The sequence below is a fragment of the Miniopterus natalensis genome, chromosome 6, assembly GCF_054644295.1.
Source record: "Miniopterus natalensis isolate mMinNat1 chromosome 6, mMinNat1.hap1, whole genome shotgun sequence".
Lineage (NCBI taxonomy): Eukaryota > Metazoa > Chordata > Mammalia > Chiroptera > Miniopteridae > Miniopterus > Miniopterus natalensis.
In genome coordinates this window covers 82,482,569-82,502,404 of record NC_142086.1, presented here as the reverse complement: position 1 = coordinate 82,502,404, position 19,836 = coordinate 82,482,569, and the positions used below count along the sequence as shown (strand labels likewise).

Below are 19,836 nucleotides of genomic sequence, written 5' to 3'. Positions count from 1 at the left end.
TGTCATTGGATTGTTTTTGCTAACATTTTATAGCAGTGGTAACCTGGCCACATAGAACCAGTTAGGAAGTATTTCACTTTTCTCTCTTTTCTGGAAGAATTTATGTAACATTGGTATTATTTTCTCCTTCTATGTTTGGAAGCATTTACTAGTGATACCATCTGGGCCTGGAGTATTCTTCCTAAGAAGGCTTTAAATTATGAAGTCAATTCCTTTAACAGATATAGAACTATACAGGTTTTCTAAATATCCTTGTTCAGTTTTGGTAATTTGTTTTTTTCAAGAAATTTGTGGAATTTAACTTGTTAAATTTTTTCAAAAGTTTTGTAATATGTTCATCATCTTTAAAAAATTTATAGACTCTGTGGTGAATTCTTCCATTCCTCATACTGGGACTCTGTGTTCCTGTTCCTTTCACACGTTACCGTGAAGTTTACCATCGTAACCGCCTGTGAGCGCAGGCGATGCACTGAACACATGCCCGCCGCCCGCCGCGCCCCCTCCCCGCTGGCGAGGCCGAGGCCCCGCTCCCGCCGCCCCCCGCTCCCGCCGCGCCCCCTCCCCGCCGGCGAGGCCGAGGCCCCGCTCCCGCCGCCCCCCGCTCCCGCCGCGCTCCCTCCCCGCAGGCGAGGCCGAGGCCCCGCTCCCGCCGCCCGCCGCGCCCCCTCCCCGCTGGCGAGGCCGAGGCCCAGGCCCCGCTCCCGCCGCCCGCCGCCGCCCCCGCGCCGCCCCCGCACCGCCTCCTGCTCCCGCCCCCCCCGCGCCCCCTCCCCGCTGGCGAGGCTGAGGCCCCGCCCCCCGCGCCGCCCCCCGCTCCCGCCGCCGCGCGCTCTACCGCCGCCGGCTCCCTTTAACCTCAACTTCCTTGTGGCGAAATGGAAACGTAATCACTCTGCTCCCATTCGTCGAGTGGAAAGAATGACAAGTGAGTCACACTTCACATCGCAGGTGAGAGTAACTGAATTACTCCAGGAAAAGCAGAGGGCGGGCTCTGGGTCCCGAACCCGTTGCCGTTTCTGCCGCCCTTGAACAGGTCTCCGCCCTGCGGCCAACGCGGTCCGCTGGCCCGCACCCCGTCCCGCGGTCGGGCAGGCAGCTCCGGCGCTTCGGCTCCGCCCAGACGCGAGGCTGGACCTCTCACCAGGGGCGCAGCCCCGGCTTCGCGCCACGCCGGGAGGCACGCCACATGAAGTGCGCCTGCGTAGGGCGCTGGGCCCCTGGGCACGGCCTTCTCTCGACGGGCCTGAGCGCACCGCGCCTGCGCGGGCCGAGTCGTACTTTGACTCCACTTCGCCGACCGGGGGCGCGTTCGGAATGCGCATTCGCGGGGCGGGCCTTCTCCGCTGACGACTTGCGCGCATCGCGCCTGCGCGGGCTGAGGGCGGTGGCTCCGGCTGCTGCTCGGCGCCGTCCGCCCCTCTGTGCTGGCGGTGTGGACGCGACTCAGCGGAGAGACGCGGCTGAGGTAGGTTTCCCCGAGGCAGCTCCGGCCGCGGGACCGCGCGTAGGCAGGACGGGCCAAGTGACAGGTCTTCGCTTGGTGTGTGCGTGGCCAGTGGACTGAGGCCTCCGCCCCACGTTGAGACCACCCGGCTCCTTCCCCGCCTCTCTGCTTCGTGCCGTGGCTGCCGCTTCCGAGCTCGGCGCCCCGCCCCTTCCAGGGCCCCGCCCTCTCCAACCACGCCCTTTCCCCTCCAGCCACGCCCCTCGCGGGCACGCCCATTTCCCTACGGTCTGCGCCCCCTTGTCGTCCTCTGCCCGCAGTGAGGCGACGTCACACTTTCTTCCCTGCTTTCCCCCACCTGCTGCACCCATGCGCCGCCCCACCCATCCACTCCCTCCACCTGCCACACATCCTCTCGTGCCCCTCGCGATCCCGGGGCCACTCATCGCACAGCCCACGGAGCCTGCGCCCCTGTGCAGGCCTGGGCATCACCTGGCCCCACCCCGCCTTGGAGCTCCACGTCCATCAGCCCGGCCTCGCCCAGGCGCCGCCCCATCAACTCGCCCCGCCCAGGCCCTGATCCACCCTGGTCCCAAAGCAGTGTTTTCCAATGAAAATGTAACGTATGTGTATTAGCATTTGTAATGATAAATGTCACAAAAATAATTATTAGGTCTTGATTGATAAATGAAGCACGTATTTTAAACAGAACTGAATTGAAAAGAAAACACACATTCATCTTGGAGTCTAATACAGATTACTGTCACTGGAAAAATAAGACTTGAGCATGAGAAGGAAAAGCCGTTGGAAGATGCAGACCTTGGTTCATGTTAGTGGAAATACTTTAAAGCCTCAGGTAGGGAAGTTTAATTGGAATTAAAACTAACAGGATTCCAAGAAAAGATTTTCCAGTGCTGTGCTTTAAGTCAACCCAGTGATCTGACGGAAACTTAACAGGCTTCATTTGCCAATGACTGAGACGAACACCTTGCAGACTGGTGAAGAAAACACACACTTCTTTGAAGTTCATACATTTTCGCTGCTTTCAGATGTTTTTGTAAAGAATTGCATTTATAAATTTTATTTCTATTCCATTCTTTACATATATAAGTTTTATTTCCATTTAGTAGAGGACCTTTCCCTGGACCTTAGAAGCAAAGTGAACTTAATTATTATGCGATGTAACAAATCATTTTCTCATTCTCTCTCTTTTAATGTAGAAATGGAGAGGAAAATGAAACATTAAAAGTGGCAGCTATGCGGCAGATCCTAAAAGAACCATGGCAACATCAGGTGATTGCCCCGGAAGTGAATCTCAGGTAATTTCAGTTCTGGTCTGTAAGAGTCTATACTTAAAGACCGTCAACATTACAGAGAGCTGAGATCAGCCCAGAGTGATGGCGTTTTCCTTAGACTGAGGAAGGTGGCTCCCAATCATGGCATGCTTAAATACAGGAAATTCAGTGTTTGTAAGGATTACAGATGACATTCTGAACTTGGCATTGTAAACATTTCCCAAGAACCTGAGGTTTAATTTTGGTACCTGTGTTGGTGAAACAAGCACATTTTCTTAGTTATTTAATAGAGTCTCAGGTAGCCCAACTGGTATGGCTCAGTTTGTTGAGCATCTCAGTTGGTCAGGGTGGTTCATTTACCTCATAGACACTAAAAGTGCCTCTTGTTTCTTTGTTTGATGTTCTCTTGAGGTTGCAAATCATTTTGTACTAGGGATAAGAAGTACAGGCGGAGTGCAGGTGAGCCCCCTTAATTCTGCTAGTGAGGATGACCCAGTTGTTTGTATGATAAAAACTTGAATGTTCATGAAACCACCCTAATTAACCCGGAGCCACAAAAATAAATAAATAAATAAATAAATAAATAAATAAAGGCCCCATAATCATTTTTTCTTCTCTCCTTGGCTTTGAGCAGGAGGGAGAAGAACCTGTGGAACACTGTGAAGAGCACCTCCCGGAGGTTATACACCCTGAGGAGTTCGTGGCCATTGCAGACTATTCTGCTACCGATGAGACACAGGTAGCCGTGTGCATCAGGTCCATATTCTGTGGATTCCAGCATGCTCAGAATTAGGTGAAGTTTTCCAGAAGCCATTCCAAAGTTAAAGAAGTATTCAGATGTTTAGAGCCACATGAGGCCTGTGAGTGGCTGATCCTTCCCTTGCCAGCCTAACAAATTGTGATCCCAAGCCTGATGTGACAGATACCTGGGTGAGGAATGGGGGAGGAAGCACTTGTTCCAGTTTCTACTTGGCAATCTTGATTAAGAACTTATTCTCATTACTAAAAAGTAAGGCTATAAATAAAAATATCTGCTTGAATTGGACTTTCTTTACTCTGTAACAGGAATTTCTTAGCCTAAGCCTCCAGTCACTGAATCGGCTACCACATAGTTGAGTTACGGTGGAGAGGCTGTTGAGAATTTCTGTCCTAAGCCATTTGAAAATGTTTAATCTTTAAAAAAAAAAATCAATTAAGCTGTGATTTTCTTTCGTGTAGATGTTCCACAAAAACCTCTAAATCCTGGTATCATTTCCATAAATTGTCACTTGGTATAATTACCCATTGACTTCTTTTTGAAATTGCTGTGATTTGGGCCCCAGTGATCGGGGATTTATCACAGAGCCACAGTTGAAATGACAACTACAACTTTTTCTTAAATTTTCACTTCTATATATGTGTTTACAGCTCAGTTTTCTAAGAGGGGAGAAAATTCTCATCCTGAGACAAACTACTGCTGACTGGTGGTGGGGCGAGCGCGCCGGTTATTGTGGGTACATACCAGCGAACCACCTTGGGAAGGACCTGGAGGAGTGTGACCCTGAGGACACATGGCAGGATGAGGAGTACTTCGGCAGCTACGGAACTCTGGTATTGCTTTCAGATTCCCTGTTCAGCTTGCCAGGTGGTGGTTTCTTCTCTCTAGTTTTAGGTTCTAACTTTTCAAAATAACTTCTGGGCTTCTACTCACTGTAGAAACAGGACTTATTAGGCCACACCCTCTGATTTGGGGCTACTAAGCTCTGTTGTAGTGTGAAAGCGGCCCCCAAGACATAAAGAGGCATGGCTGTATTCTAAGAAAACTTTATGACACTGAAATTAGAATTTCATATAATTTTTATGTGTCATATTCTTCCTTTGATTTTTAAAAACCAATTAAAAATGGAAAAGCCATCCTTAGCTTGCAGGTCATACAGAAGCAGGTGGTGGGCTAGATTGGCCCATGGACTGTAGTGTAGTTGACCCCTGGTTTAGGGATATTATCTGAGCAATGAGATTATGAACTTTTCTCAGTATTTTAAAAAAAAGTTATACATTTAAAAAGAAAATACAAAAAAGACACAGCAACAATAATACGATCTCTAAATAACTAACTTATTAGTTTGTTTTTTTTCAATGTGGATAAAGATCCATAATCCTATGGTCCAGACAACCCCATTTATATTTTAAAACTAGATAAAAACAGATACTTGCAGAATGAATGTTACAAACCGAATGTGGAGTGAAAGAAGCAAGACATCAAAGAATAACTAACATTTGATTCAGTTATATAAAGTGAAAAGGTATTGTTTGTGATGGGTGTATACAAGTGGCGAAACTCTGAAGGAGATCAGGGGCCCAGTTCCTCTGAGGATCCAGAGTGTGTGTTCTCACTCCCGCCCCAGAGAGGTCACTGTGCCTTGAGGTTCCTTTCAGCAGCACTGGTTATGCTTGCACCAGGTCTAAGCTACAATGGTTTTAGTTTTTCAAATTGTAGAAAAGGAGTATTCAGCACCCACTGTTCTCACCTCGCTCTTTGCATGTACCTGTGCTATTTTGAAGGTCTGTTCTTTCCATCAGCTGCAGAGTATTGTGTTCCTTATAAAAAAACCGAGTTGGTGGACTGTGCTTGTTTAATGGCTCTTTGTCATGACAAGCAATATTGTGATGGATGTCCTCCTACATGAATCCTGCTAAACTTTTGCTAGAATTTCCATTGGGTAGATTTGTAGGGTGTGTGTATGTGTTTTTTACTTTGGTGGATCTTGCCAGTTTGCCCTCCCAAAAGATTTGCTGATTGTACACCCACTAGTGGTGTGTGGGAGCTTATTTCACCACTGCAAAGCATCAAAGGGAAACAATTTTCTGTCTTAAAGGTAAAATACAGTATCTCTGATTTCCATTTTTAAAAGTGAGAATGATCATCTTTTATATTTTATCAGCCTTTTGTATTTCTTCCTTTTTGGGGAAACTTTCATACAATTTTCCCATTTTTCTTCTGATTTCTGTTGATTTAAATGTTAAACAAGCAGTTTAGACTATATTTATGATATCTATTAAACTTATCACTTGCCACTCTTTTTTCCCCATGAAACTTTTTATCTTTATATTGTCTAATTTGTCTTTCTTTTCTTTGTGGCTTCTGGGTTTTAAAGACCTCCTTCACTGCAAGATTATAAATATAAATGTATAACAAGCTTTTGTTTAGAACTTTTGTGATTCCATTTTTTACAACAAAATAGTTAAGTCAATCTGGAATTCACCTGCTGTAAAGAATAAGGTAAAATTCCGACTTGATTTCCCCACAAATATCTAGCTGTTCCAGCATTGGTTACTGAACTTTCTTTTCTGCTGACATAGAAATGCGCGTTTATCATACGTTAAATTTCTAGGATCTGTTTCTGGAATCTTCTGTTTCATTGATCTGTTTATTTCTTCTGCAGTTCCAGAGGCTTTTCATTATTGTAGCTTTTTAACTTTTGGGGGAGCTAGGCCTTGAGCATCTCTTTTTTTAGCATTATCATTGCTAGCTTTGTCTGTTTTTCAGAAACTAATTTTATTATCATTTGTTGTGTTCCCTCCTCCCCATGCCAAATTATTTGGCATTTTAATTGGTATTGGATGAAAGTGTACATTAATTTAGGGAGAAGTGACATGTTTGTAATATCACACTGACTCTCTCCATTTCTGAAGCCTGCTTTATGTCTCTCTGATTTTTTTGTTTTTTTTAAACGTGTCTTTATTGATTTCAGAGAGAGGAAAGGAGGGGGAGAGAGAGAGACAGAAACATCAATGATGAGAGAGTCATTGATCGGCTGCCTAGCCCGCAACCCTGGGTATGTGCCCTGACTGGGAATCGAACCCCGATCTCTGGGATCCTAGGTCAGTGCTCAACTGCTGAGCCACGCCTGGCCAGGCTATGTCTCTCTGAGTTTTAAGGTTTTGATCATACAAGGTTGTGTACCTTTCTTGTTAAACCTGTTCCTAGTTTGGGTAAGTTGTTTGATAATGTTGTTCAGGTCCATGTCTGCACTGATTTTCTGTCCACTTCTATAAATTACTGAAAGAAGCGTGTCTCTGACCATCATTGTGAATTTGTCTATTTCTTGTTGCATCTGGTTGGTTTTTGCTTTGTGTATTTTGAAGCTCTGTTATTAGGAACAAAAGTTCCTGGGAACATTCTTTGCCCTGAATGTATTTTTTCTGGTTGTAATGCTGCCACCCCAGTTTCCTTCCCCTGGCCTCAGCATGCCCCCATATCCTCGCTCTGACTTTCTATTGAGGTGATTGCTGCAGGCAGGATAGCTGGGTCTTGACTCCACTGGTGGAGTCCCTTTTTTCCCCAGTCAACATTGTTTTTGTGAGGAGCCAACATGGCCTTGTGAAGGCCCATTCAGACCCCCAGTTTATGCTAACACAGTCTGGGTCGCCTGGCTGTGTGTCTCCCTCTGAGTGATGCTGCTTATAGGCTAGGCTTTCTGCAGCTTGTGACCTGAGCAGTAGGGCATGGGGGATGTGGCTATGGGTACAGCTTTACCAGCAGTCAGGGCTCTGACTGACATCTGGCTTCATGAACCATCTAAAGGAGCCTTTCTCTGCCTCTCTGGGCATTGGCCCAATTCCCTTGGGGTATGTCCTTGGGTTTCAGATTTTGGACATGGCTGGGGGCCTTGAGCTGAACCTCCAAGGTAGGTGGGGTTGTCACCTCCCTCCAGAGCTACAGTTTTTACACTCAAGCAAATGAGGAACAGATTTATGTGTGAGAGTGACTTTTGGGCCCTTTGTGAAGAGGATTTTAGGGTGGGGCCCTGTGTGCCTCCTCTGGGATCTCTCCTGATGGCTTGTCTTTGCCCTCTCTTGGGTAACACTCAGCCAGGTTGTGCCTGGTTGGTATGTGGCAGTTCCTTCTGTCTCAGGTGGGAATAGGGATCAGGAGGGTGAAGTCTCCACCGCCTCCTAGTGGTCCACACTTGCTTCTCTGCTCACCTGGCTCACTGGGAGGTGCAAGGAGAAGCTGCAGGCACCTTACCAAGGCCAAAGGATTCCAGAAACTTCCAGTTATTCCTTCACTGTCTATTTTTTATTTATCTGTTGGCACATTTTGGTCTTTTGACTGCTCATGTTTTATGTTTGGGGTCGAAAGAGTCAACGTAGGCCCCCATCTTCCACCTTAAAGCACAGCTTGCCGTAGCTCTAATTATAGGCAATGACTTAATATGCTTCTCCTATAGAAACTTCACTTGGAGATGCTAACAGACCAGCCACGAACAACTAAATACCACCACGTGATCCTGCAGAACAGGGAGTCTCTCAAAGACAAAGTGATTCTGGATGTCGGCTGTGGGACCGGGATCATCAGCCTCTTCTGTGCACATTACGCACAGCCCAAAGCGGTGAGAATGAAGTGGCCATCCCTTTAGGAGCTTCAGAGCTACATCTCAGTGACATGTCCTTTGTGTACGAGGCATCGTGTTGACAAAGCGGGCAGCATGTCCTTGAAGGCTGAGTTGGTCAGAGGTTGTGGCATTGGTTAACGAGCCACAAACAGCACAGAGTGGGATAGGACAGGTAGAAAATATCCCAGCGAGCTGCATGTGGTGGTAGTTTTTGTGAAATGTTTATTTCCATTTAATATAGAAACATGCATCCCATGTGTATAGGTCACCGTCCAAGTGTCGTGCCTGTCCCAAGAAGTGACTGCCTGGCAGCGACAGAACAGACCTCACTCTCTTTAAAGCACACCTGGGCTGTGCAGAGTTGCAGCACCTTGGCAGCCCCAAACCAGGCAGATAGTTCCTAGTTTACAGGTGAGGCTGCAGTGCAGGGACCACCTGAGTTCAGATCCTGTTGGAACCAGGACATAGTGCTCAGGATCGTCCGCTGAGAACCTGGGTTTGAAATTATGTCAGAAGCCGCTGGTATTCTGGAAGTTGGACTGTTCCAAGGACCTTCTGCGTCAGCGGTTAGGGATTGTTGCTGGGTGCTGGCCTTACCGAGGAGGCCCTAGGGCCGGGCGGGCGAGAGGCCCCATGTGGGTGCAGAGGCTTCTGGCCACCTGCAGCCCCAGGTCTGTTTTAGGCAGAAGGTGGAGTTAGGATTAGGTGCAGCTCCTTTCCAGGGCTCCCTCTGGTACAGGCAGCACACTGGCCCTTCCGCTGGCAGCATACCGCCTCCTGCTGTTCCTGCCATTTGCCATGTTGTCTGATGCTGGTTCTGACTCAGTCGAGGTGGTGACAGGCTGCTGTGCACTGATGGTCCTTCTGCCACATGCAGGTGTACGCGGTGGAGGCCAGCGAGATGGCCCAGCACACGGGGCAGCTGGTCATGCAGAATGGCTTCGCCGACATCATCACCGTGTTCCAGCAGAAGGTCGAGGACGTGGTGCTGCCGGAGAAGGTGGACGTGCTGGTGTCCGAGTGGATGGGGACCTGCCTGCTGGTAAGGGTGGGAAGTGGCTGGTCTGGTCTCTGGAATCTTCACAAATCATAATTAATTTTGACTTTTTCCCTAAGGTCAGGTGCAGTTTATTTTTTTATGTGAACATTGGCCCAATGTCTTATTTTTAACTGATTAAAAAAATGCCTTTATAAGAATCTGGATCTCTTTCATGAGTGATTTACATAAACATAAAACATAAAACAATTGTTAAAAAAATTATCTGATGTTAGGATAGGAAGGTTTTTCTAAGAACAAAGCCCATTAAGAAACTATAAAATAAAATATTTGACCAAAGATGTATGCTTTGTACGTAACCAACCTATAGATTATTAAAAGGTAAGTGAAACTGTAAAGATTTGCAGCTTATATCACAAAGGACTAATATCCTGTTTCATAAAGAGCTCCAATAAGGCAGTAAGAAAAGCATAAGATAGGTAACTCCAGGAAGGTGGGCAAGGGGCATGAAAAGGCACAAGACCAGACACATGAACATTGTTTAATGTCACTAATAATCAAAGAGGTAACTTAAAGATTTTTGAGATATCAAATTGGCTGAGAAATCATCAAATATCTGATGATACTGTGTCATTGAGGTTTTGGGGAAACTGTCATACTCTGTTTGACGGTGTAGACTGATACCGTTTTTTGAAGGAAAATGGCGGGATATATCAAGAAGCATTACAAATATTTAAATGAAATTATCCTAAGGAAATAACCAGATTTTTATGTAAATTTATGCTAAAAAAATGTACATGGCAACACCACTTAAAATGGAAGAAAATTGGAAAAAGTACAAATAACTGCGGCATTCCATATAAGAGAGTACTCTATGGCCATTACATTTATGTTTTAGAAAGATTCTTAATAAACTTAGAGAAAAGTTAGTGACAGTTTGTTGATTTAAAAAAAAAAAAAAAAAAGCACAAAAAATAATTGCAGTATGATTGCAATTTTATTTTATTATTATTTTTTTAAAAAATATATCTTTATTGATTTCGGAGAGAGGAAAGGAGAGGGAGAGAGAGAGATAGAAGCATCGATGAGAGAGTCATTGATCGAGCCCGCAACCCGGGCATGTGCCCTGACCGGGAATCGAACCCCGATCGCCTGGATCCTAGGTTGACGCTCAACCGCTGAGCCACGCCGGCCAGGCGCATGATTGCAATTTTATTTTTAAAATCGTGTGTAGCAGTGACCCAGCTTCAGTTGCAGGTGAGATGGAGCGAGCACATCGCACCCTGTCTCTCCCCCTGAGTACAGCTGCTGGTCAGGACAGGGTGCAGGGAGAAGCTACTTGAGAACTGTGAAAAATGCCTTTTTTAGCAGGTAGGTTGGGAAAGACCAGAATTTGAAGTACCGCTGACCTGGTCTTGAGTTTATCATTGTTCCTTCTCTGGTTCTATCTGCATACATAACTTCAGTAAGTTAGCAGGAAAGGACTGTTGACCCTAAAAATAAAAGTCAGTTATTTAGCAAAAGTTGACTTATTCAGGAATGGCAAAGAATTGAAATTTGGGACAAGCAAGCTATAGCAAAGCCATAGGCAAGTCCAACAGAGGAGACTTTATGGAGGGAAAGGAGGAAGTTGGGAGGACTGGATTTACTGTGTGACAGTTTAAGAATAAAATTAAAAATTACACATATAATTTTCACATTTGTGTATGTGTGTGTGTTTGAAGAAAAATCCTTGAAGAAAATTTTCAAGCAGTAACAATGGTTCCTTCTGGGTGCTGGGTTTATTCGTAATTTTTATTTTTATTTGTGCTTTTCTGAGTTTTCTAAATTTTCCCATACTGAACATGTATGACTTCTACAGTAAACCTGCCTGAGGTTAAGAAAAACGGAACCCTCTGTGGCTTCCCATTGGCCACAGGATGAAGGGCCTCCAGCTTCCTCCTCACTCCCTGGCACACACTCTGGTTCAAACACAAAGCTGGGTTCTCAGTTGTTGGTGACACATGCTACCTGTGTCTGGGGGCATTCTGAGGGGACACGAGGTGGCGTTTGGCTGCTCCTCTGACTTAAGTGCCACATGAGTCTCTGTGGCACTCCTGCTTTGACCTTTTATGTTTTTAAGCAGTGATTTCAGTCAACTTAAAGGGTTGTGAATATTCTGACAATACCCCAGACCAAATTGATTTCATTGGACAGTTAAAACCCTTTCAAAACTTCGGGGCTTTTAAAATGTAGTAGTAACTACTGAGTGGCTGAGGTGGGATGAGAGTGAAGATCTATCCTAACCTTTAGCCATACCCAGCTTTGAATTCTAACACAGAGTGATGTGATAGGAAGTGGCCGTTAATGTGTGGGTATAAGAGAAATCCTCTGAGACCTGCTGGCTGGGCAGGGCTCATCCTGGCTGGTAACACTCTTGAGGGTGAAACTTGTGAAGATCCCAGACCATCCAAATGCAGCAGGGAGGTCTGTGCAGACACTGGCCTCAGGCGCCGTGTCTCCCATGGGTTTGTCCCTCTCGTGCAGTTTGAGTTTATGATTGAGTCCATCCTGTACGCCCGGGACGCGTGGCTGAAGGAGGACGGGATCATCTGGCCGACCACGGCCGCACTGCACCTCGTCCCCTGCAGTGCCGACAAAGATTACCGCAGCAAGGTTCTCTTCTGGGACAACGCCTACGAGTTCAACCTCAGCGCGCTCAAGTGAGTGTCCATGGCTCAGGCCCGCACAGGCATCCTGGGTCCTTCCACAGTGTGAGCTGCAGGCGTTTCTAGGGCAGAATAATGTATGCTGTTGTAGAACTTGCCATGAAACTATCTAAATTTGCTCACGTGCCTAAGAGTTTTGCATGTTGCCTTTCATGCCTTTAAACTGATAACAGCTGTGATGGGAATTGAACTGTCTTTTGCATTCTAAGGCCCCAAATATAATGGGGAAAATAAGGCCACACTTACAGATGAGGCCTTTATAAGTGTGTGGGCCATTCCAACAAATGTATATTCCCACGGAGAGCTATAAATTCAAATAAGGATCAGAAAATGTATTAGTAAAGTCATTCCTGGAGTTCTGCAGAGAAAGAAATGCTTCAAAATAGTTGATTTCCTGGTTTTTAACAGATGATACACTTGTACAGTTGAGCTTTAGGCTTGATTTCCTGATAAGGTCTTCATATTTCTATGCTGCCTCCTCTGAGAATGGGGGCCACATAAGCTGGCTGCTTCTCCTGAGAGTGCCATGGGAATTAGGCAGGAGAAACCCAGTATCAGGCCCGGAAATTAAGGAAGGGCTCCCCTTTGTCAGAAGCTGCAAGAAACTTCCACTCGTAGCAAGGACCAGGTGAACCTGGATGCCTGCTAGACATCCAGATGGGGGGTAGACAGCAAGACGGGCCTCTGGGCCTTTTGGTTTATTATAAGAGAAAAGTGTCAACCAAAGGTTACTGCTGCCAATTCAGCACCAACAGGAGTGCGCTACAGGAAAGACTTCATTGAGTGAAACAGCTCCTGTTGCAGCTCAGTTTGCAAACCTGGGAAGGCAGCCATGGTGCTCTCCTGAGACAGAGGGGAGGCTGGCTTATACAGAGAGGTTTCTGCCCCCGTCCCTGATTGGTTTATTTTCATGTAAACGAGGAATCCTAATTTGTACAGCTTGATTGGTCCAAATAGCACTGTTCTAATTGGTCAGCTTCATGAATTCTGATTGGTGAGCAAAGATGCAAATGAGGATATAGCTGCACATCTCATTGGATGGGCAGGCCTTCAGCCCACAGGCCTTCAGCCCACTGGTTGAATTGGATACCAGGAGCTCTCTTATAAGGGAGGAGAGGCGGTCAGCCTGCTGCTCCTCCCTGAAATGCGCTGTGTCTGAGAGGCCCCTGGCAAACAATGACTGCTAGACTCTGGTTCTGTATTGGAGCCCAGTTTACCACAGGGAGTCCTTGGCAGGTATATTCTTCTCAGGGTCAATAATAGTAATGCAGAGGTATGAAATCTTCCCAAGTTAACCCTGAATCATTGTACTCTCAACCCAGATCCCAGAGGGAGTGGAGAGGGAAGGTCCTGACAGCTGTTCTGTAGTTCATCTAGGAAAAAATGGGTAGGAAGGGCTGGGCAGGTTATGAAAAGAGGCATGAGGAGGTTCTTATTCTCCTCAGGTATTAACGTCTATGATAGGGTCAGGTTAATTAAAGCAGTTTGGTCCTGCACCCAGAAAGGACAGATGAGCAGAACAAATCAGGACAGGAAGGTCCAGCAGAACTGGAGTCTGTGGGAGAGGTGGGGCGTGAGGGCTGAGGCAGGCAATTATCCTGGGACAATTGATTTGCTCCTTGGAGAAAGTTTTTTTCTTCTCTCACACCACATATTAAAACAATTCCATGTGGATTTTTAAGAGTTTTGTGTTAATATGCTATATTTTCTAAATTCCTTTTAAGTGCATAATTATTTTTATCATAAGAAAAAAATATGAAAATGTGTACATATAGTGGAATCTTTATTAAAATGGTTACCTTTATTTGCTATTTCAGAAGTTACTGCTGTGCTTAATTTTTGCAACATTTCTGTAGTAAATAACTGATTACTTTCGGGCAAGCACAGGGGCAGCCTGTGAAATGGAGTATTAGACGGGATGGCCTGCAAAGGGGGGGTGCAGAGGCCCAGCTGTGTCTCCTGAGTTAGGCCCAAGTGGGTGCCTTCAGTCCTGCTGATTCCTTGCATTTATTACAGAGTAACCTAGAACAGGAATATCTTTTTTATTTGCTGTGTAATAGAAGATCCATGAAAATTATTTTATAATAAGGTAGATTCTAAAACTGAAGAAAACACACTGCAGCCCTGTATATTCTGGGTGTTCGGTGAAGGTTGGTTTCCCTATGTTCTGACCTTATGAAAAGAAGGGAAGAGAAGATGAGGGAAGGGGGTGAGGAGGGGGAGGGGGGAGGGCCAGGGCCAGGGCTAGGGCCGTGTTGTCTGACAGGCTGCCTGTCGCCCAGGCCGGCCTGCGGCCTGCAGGGCTGTTGGAGGGAAGACCCAGAGTTGGGCTCCCAGGGCCACAGACAGAGGTTTAGAATTCCTGATAATACAGAGGAGAAAGCATGCCCTGTTGTCACACCTGTGTCAGAGCCTAAGCTGTTGGTGATGACTGAGTAATTATTCTGACCTTTTTCCCAGATCTTTAGCAATTAAGGAGTTTTTTTCAAAGCCCAAGTATAACCACATTTTGAAACCAGAAGACTGTCTTTCTGAGCCGTGCACTATATTACAGCTGGACATGAGGACAGTGCAGATCGCTGATCTGGAGGTGAGGCTATATAGTCGGTGTGCACATGTGTGAAACTTATGCAAATAAACAGATTCATACACTTCCTGGTATTGATTTTCCCAGTCTTTTTTCTTATGTTCTATTCTGATTTTCTTTTATATTTTTCCATTTTTTTTTCTAGTTAACCTCTTTAACATCTCCCATTATTTTTAATATTATCAGCATCTCCAGATTCAAATAAATTATATCCAATTTCATGATGGAATTTGAATTACAATTTTTTTCTAAGTTTTTTTAGCTACCTTTTACAAAATTCTTAGTTATTTCTTTTACTTACCCTCTCTTGCCACAAGGGGGAGTGTGTGGGTTCAGGAACCTCTGGGGGAGCCAATGTTTGAAAACCCCCAACTGGGACTTTGATGGGCAAAATAGTGTGGGAATTGAAGTTTTGAGGCTTTAGCTAGTTTCAGCTACAATTGTAGCAACCCAGTCTTGAACTTTCTATGCAAAGAACTGAGAAGAGACAGTATTCATAATTTGGGGGCAGAAAATTAGGCAAACAAGGCCCAGACTGCTTGAAACCTTTCTTGATTGTCTGCTATATTTGAATTCACAATGCCAAGTGTTAATATTTACTTTCCCTAGGAGGAAATTCTATATGGATTTCAATATGTTCAGCTAAACTAGCAAGTTGTAGGTTTGTTTCATAGTTGCTGAGGTAGGTGGTACAGATCTTGGTTCTGGGCAGTGTTGTAGGGTTTGTGAAATGTGCCCAAGCAGAGGAAGTGGCTGAGCCTCGCTCAGACAGAGCCTGAGGTAGCCTGTGTCACATGCCTGTGCATCCGTTTCCATTTTCTTTTCTTTTTTTTTTTTTTTTTGCTTAAACATAGACAATGAAAGGCGACCTGTGCTTTGATATCAAGAAAGCTGGCACTCTGCATGGATTTACGGCCTGGTTCAGTGTCCGCTTTCAGAACCTAGAGGAGGAGGAGCCGCAGCTGGTGCTGAGCACGGGACCGTTCCACCCGTGAGTTTCTGCTCCTCCCGCGGGTACACGGGTGGCTCTCCGTGGAGTGTATAAGGGTTTGCCTTCAAGTTTTAGGCATGACAAAAAGCATGACCGAGTCATGAATTTAAAGATCTAGTAATTTTGAAAGTTGACTTAAAATCTCTCCAGACCAGCTGACCCCTGGGCTGGGAGCTGAGGTGTGGAGCTAGGTGTGCAGGCGGGTGGGCGCCGGGGCCCAGGCTGTGTGGCGGTGAGTTGGGGTCTAGTGCCCCAACTTGTCCCTGCTCTGGGCTTGCTCAGACTGCTCCTGGACCCCCTAGATAAACAAACCGGGGCTTCGGGATGAGCAGACTCTGACTTCTCTCAGTTGCCCTAAACGCTGCTACAGCTTCTCACAGTTAGCAGCACTCCAGGGGCTTTAACTCAGATTTTCTTATGGAAGGCAGATGTTTCTTGAGACACACGTTCTGTGCAAGAGTTTTGTGGCTGCACGCTCGTGCCCACGCCGGGAGCTGATGTCTGCTCACGGTGCTGACCCAGCAGCCCGTGCAAATTCTGCTTTTGTGGGCGACTTTCAGTAACTGCCCTAGACACTCCCCTCAGGCACAGGGGTCAGTCAGAAGTGAGCAAGGCACCAGGGAGGGGTGTCGTTGTGGTATTTGGGCCTGAAGGACCCCGGCTGGCATTCTGTGAAAGGAGGGTGAGGCTAAGAGCTGCTTGTCTAAAGCGTCCTTTGGAGGTTGCAGGGCGGGGACTGCAGCCAGTCCTTGCCGCACCCACTGCGCAGATGTGAGCGCTCACCTCTGAACCAATGGTGAGCGGTGTGTGCCTGGGCCCTTCTCCACCTGAGTGTCTGAGGGGGTTTAACTACACACAGGTGTACGAGGAGGAGGGCGAGGCGGCCAGCGCCTCAGCTGAGCATGACCATGAGGCCACACTGGGTGCTGGGGTACATGTCCGGGGCCAGAGCCTACAGAACTTAAAGGGTCCCAGAGTGTTACTGTTTCCCCCAGGTGTCAGAGTTGTCTCTTACACATAAAACGTAACTTTCACAGAAATAACATATTTTGGACAGTTTCATCAGTGTGCATTTTTTCTTAACTGCAGAAACTGGAACTGCAGGCATCAGTGGCTTAGAGAAGGAGCTGGGTGGTTTGGGGTGGATGCCTGCTGTGCCCAGATGTGGAGGCTGGGTTGACCCTTTGAGGGGCCGGGGAACAGGCATCACATGGGAACCCTGTGTCTGACCATGTGCCTGAGCACCCCAGTGTCCCCTGGGCCATCAGGGTGAGCCCCCTTGCCTCTCCCGGAACCTGAGCAGTGTCCAGGTGCTGTGTCCTCACTGGGCTGTGTCTGTCCTGCAGTAACCCTGAATAGTTGGGCCCAGGGAGGGAGCTCCAGTAATGCCACCCCTGTGTCTTGTAGCACCACCCACTGGAAGCAGGTGCTGTTTATGATGGATGAGCCCGTCCCCGTCTACGCAGGGGATGTGCTCACAGGCTCGATTGTGCTGCAGAGAAACCCAGTGTGGAGGAGGCACATGTCTGTCGCTCTGAGCTGGTCTGTCACTTCCAGACAGGACCCCACGTCGCAGAGAGTAAGATATTTAGCTATAAAGTCATGTGCTGTGGTGCTGGGCTGGGGGATGGGTCTGTGGTGATCACAGTGGTGGGTGCTCATCCCTGCCCTGGCCTGACACCATGGCCATGCCTTGTCTGCATCGTTTTTCTAACCCTCATGATGGGAAGTGGCTGCTGTTATTTCCAGAACAGGAAACGTAGATGCAGGGAGGTAAGTGGTTTGCTCTGTGACACAGCTAGTCAGTGAGAGGAGACCCAGACCAGGCCGGGGGCCATCCCTTTTGTATCGATTTCTCTCGGTGGAGAGAAATGGCCGAGGGCTGAGCCACCATGTAGCCTGGCACACTCCTGGTGCCCACAGGCCATGGGTGTGCAGCTGTTCAGTGTGAAGGGCATGTTCTGACCAGGTGGTGGTTTGAGAACTGAGGAGCCGTTGCTCCCACAGGTGAAACAGTGCAGCTGGTGGGGCCTTAGGCTTCAGAAGCCACTGGAAAATGGATTCTCTTCTTCAGACTCAGGGTTAATGTAGGAAGGAAAAGAAAATCATCAAATGATTTTCCATTATTTTTGATACCTGTTTGGTGCTTGGCTTTACGGTAATTTTATGTTAAAAGTTTGTCATTTAAAAAATTTTAGCACCTGATTGCCGTTCTCTTGTCCAATATTAAATTATTAGTAGGAAATACTGTGTGTTAATCAAACGTTAACAATTTATTATTTGAGTGATTTGTTTTCTTTATCTTTCCTAGGTTGGAGAAAAAGTCTTTCCAATCTGGAGATGACAGTTGAAGTTCTGTTTGGGAAGCAGTGTGAGCTTGTTGGAGGAATGCACATGAACGAAGGAGATCACACCTGATGTGAATACTCATTAATTACTGTGAAAGCCTGCGGACGCTCACTCTGCTTGGCAGGTGGTACCAACCTTCTCTGTGGTCTCCACAGACAAACACGCTCAGCTGCCCTCGCCACTGTCACTGCCTGTGTCTGTCCTCTAGAAGTAGGCTGTGTTTCCAGGTGTCCACCAATGGTGTCCACAGTTGCCCCCCTGTGGGTAGGCTGGGGGCACAGTGTTCCTAAGCTAGGTCTAGTTCTACACTCATAGGACACACGCGTCAACCTTGTACTCCTGTGAAAGTGACTGTTCGTGCATCATGTGTTAATGGTGTCCTTCCTGCCCTCAGTTCATCCACTCAACACGCAGAATGTGGGGTTGCACAGAGCCGTGCAGGACCTCGAGGTGGCAATGCATGCGTTGGATCTCTGCATGAGATAGTACCTTGTAGAGATGTCTTCCAAATAAATCATGTGTTGGCACATAGTACATCTCAATAAATATTTTTAAATAAATGAATGGTCCATGTAGGTCCTGCTTCTGTGCATGTACATTATTTGTACAAGCATGGGATCATACTAGGAACATTGTGTTATAACCTTTTCATCTAATATTAGGATGAAACTTCCATGCTAGTAGGTGCACATCCATATTTGTGTGTGTGTGTTGTTTGGATTTTTAGTTAATTTTTTATTGAAATATAAAATATATACCCCAGGCTGCACAAGTCATGAAATTTCACAATGTAGACACACGTAGCCAGTACTTAGGTCAAGACGCTTTCACACATGATGCCCCCAAGTGCCCCTTCCACTCAGTACCAACTCCCCAGAGTTATGCCTGACTTCTGACACTATAGATTACTTTTACCCAGTTTTGGACATTTTGTGAGTGGAATTATGCAGTGTATATTTGTTATAGACTGAATGTGTCCTAAAATTTGTAATTTGAATCCTAGCCCCAAATGTGATATTATTTGGAGGCGGGGGCCATTGGGAGGTGACTGGGTCATGAGAGTATTCTCTCTCATATAGGATTAGTGCCCTCATGAAGGACACCCCAGAGAGTGCCTTGTCCCTTCATCATGTGAGGACACCCTGAGAAAGTTGTCGTCTATGAACCAGGAAGCTGGCTCTCACCAAAGCCCAAAAGGGTCAATTTCTTGGTGTTGGACTTCCAGCCTCCAGAGCTGTGAGAAATAAATGTCTTTTGTGTAAGCGACCCCTTCTGGCATTCTGGTATGGCAGCTGGATGGTCTAAGACTTCTTTTGTGTCTGCCTTCTCTAGTTCACATTATGTTTGTGAGAATTGTCTATGAGTTGTGTGCAGTGTGGTTGCCTTCTCGTTGCTATGTAGTATTTTACTGTATGGACGTACCACAACTTCTGTGTCTTATTCCACTCTTGGTGGGCAGCTGGGTTGTTTCCAGTTCCCAGCTATTATGTTTGGTGCAAATGTAAACATTTCTGTGTGGGTTTTGGTGCATGCTTCTGCTGAGTATACACCAAGGAGCTCAGCTTTGCTAGAAATGGACAGTTTTTCAGAGTCAAAGAACCTCATGTCTCTGTGCTCCGTGGCCTCATCAACACCGACTGTTGTGTGTTTTCCTTTCACTTGTTCTGGTGTGTGTGTGTGTGTGAAGGTAATTGCATTTCCCTGATGGCTAATGCAGTTTCATGTGTTCACTGGCCATTGGCTATCCTACTTTAAAGTGCTTGTTCAAGACTTTTGCCCTTTTTACTATTAGGGTTGTTTTTCCCCCAATTAATTTTTCAGGGGTTCTTGATATACTCTGACTAGGAGCCCTTTATCATATATTTATCTTGTGACTGTCTTCTACTCTGTGGCTTGTTTTTCACTTTCTTTAGAGTATTTTGATAAACGGAAGTTCTTCAGTATTTTTTGTGTCCTGTTTAAGAAATCTTTGCCTATTCCGAGATCACGAAGATATTCTGTATTCTCTGTTACAGCCTGCACTGTCTTAGCCTTTGCACTCAGACCAGCATTCCACCTGGAGTTGACTTCTGTCATCGGTGTGAGGGAGG

At 46.4% G+C, this 19,836-nt stretch overlaps 1 protein-coding gene across 2 annotated transcripts; it reads left to right on the top strand.

Moving 5' to 3' along the window:
• The first annotated feature begins 1,144 nt into the window (after window positions 1-1,144).
• Window positions 1,145-18,306, top strand: PRMT2 (protein arginine methyltransferase 2). 2 transcript variants are annotated; one of them, XM_016211856.2, is made up of 11 exons: window positions 1,145-1,465; window positions 2,665-2,763; window positions 3,374-3,478; window positions 4,147-4,329; window positions 7,950-8,111; window positions 8,992-9,156; window positions 11,638-11,813; window positions 14,280-14,409; window positions 15,261-15,397; window positions 16,805-16,976; window positions 17,709-18,306. In XM_016211856.2, exons 2-11 carry the CDS (start codon window positions 2,725-2,727, stop codon window positions 17,739-17,741), a joined length of 1,302 nt encoding a protein of 433 aa, XP_016067342.2. In that variant the 5' UTR covers window positions 1,145-1,465; window positions 2,665-2,724; the 3' UTR covers window positions 17,742-18,306. The 2 variants fall into 2 exon arrangements, with proteins under 2 accessions (XP_016067342.2, XP_087674510.1); XM_087818384.1 differs by lacking the exon at window positions 16,805-16,976 and having other exon boundaries at window positions 1,159-1,465.
• Window positions 18,307-19,836: the final 1,530 nt, after the last annotated feature.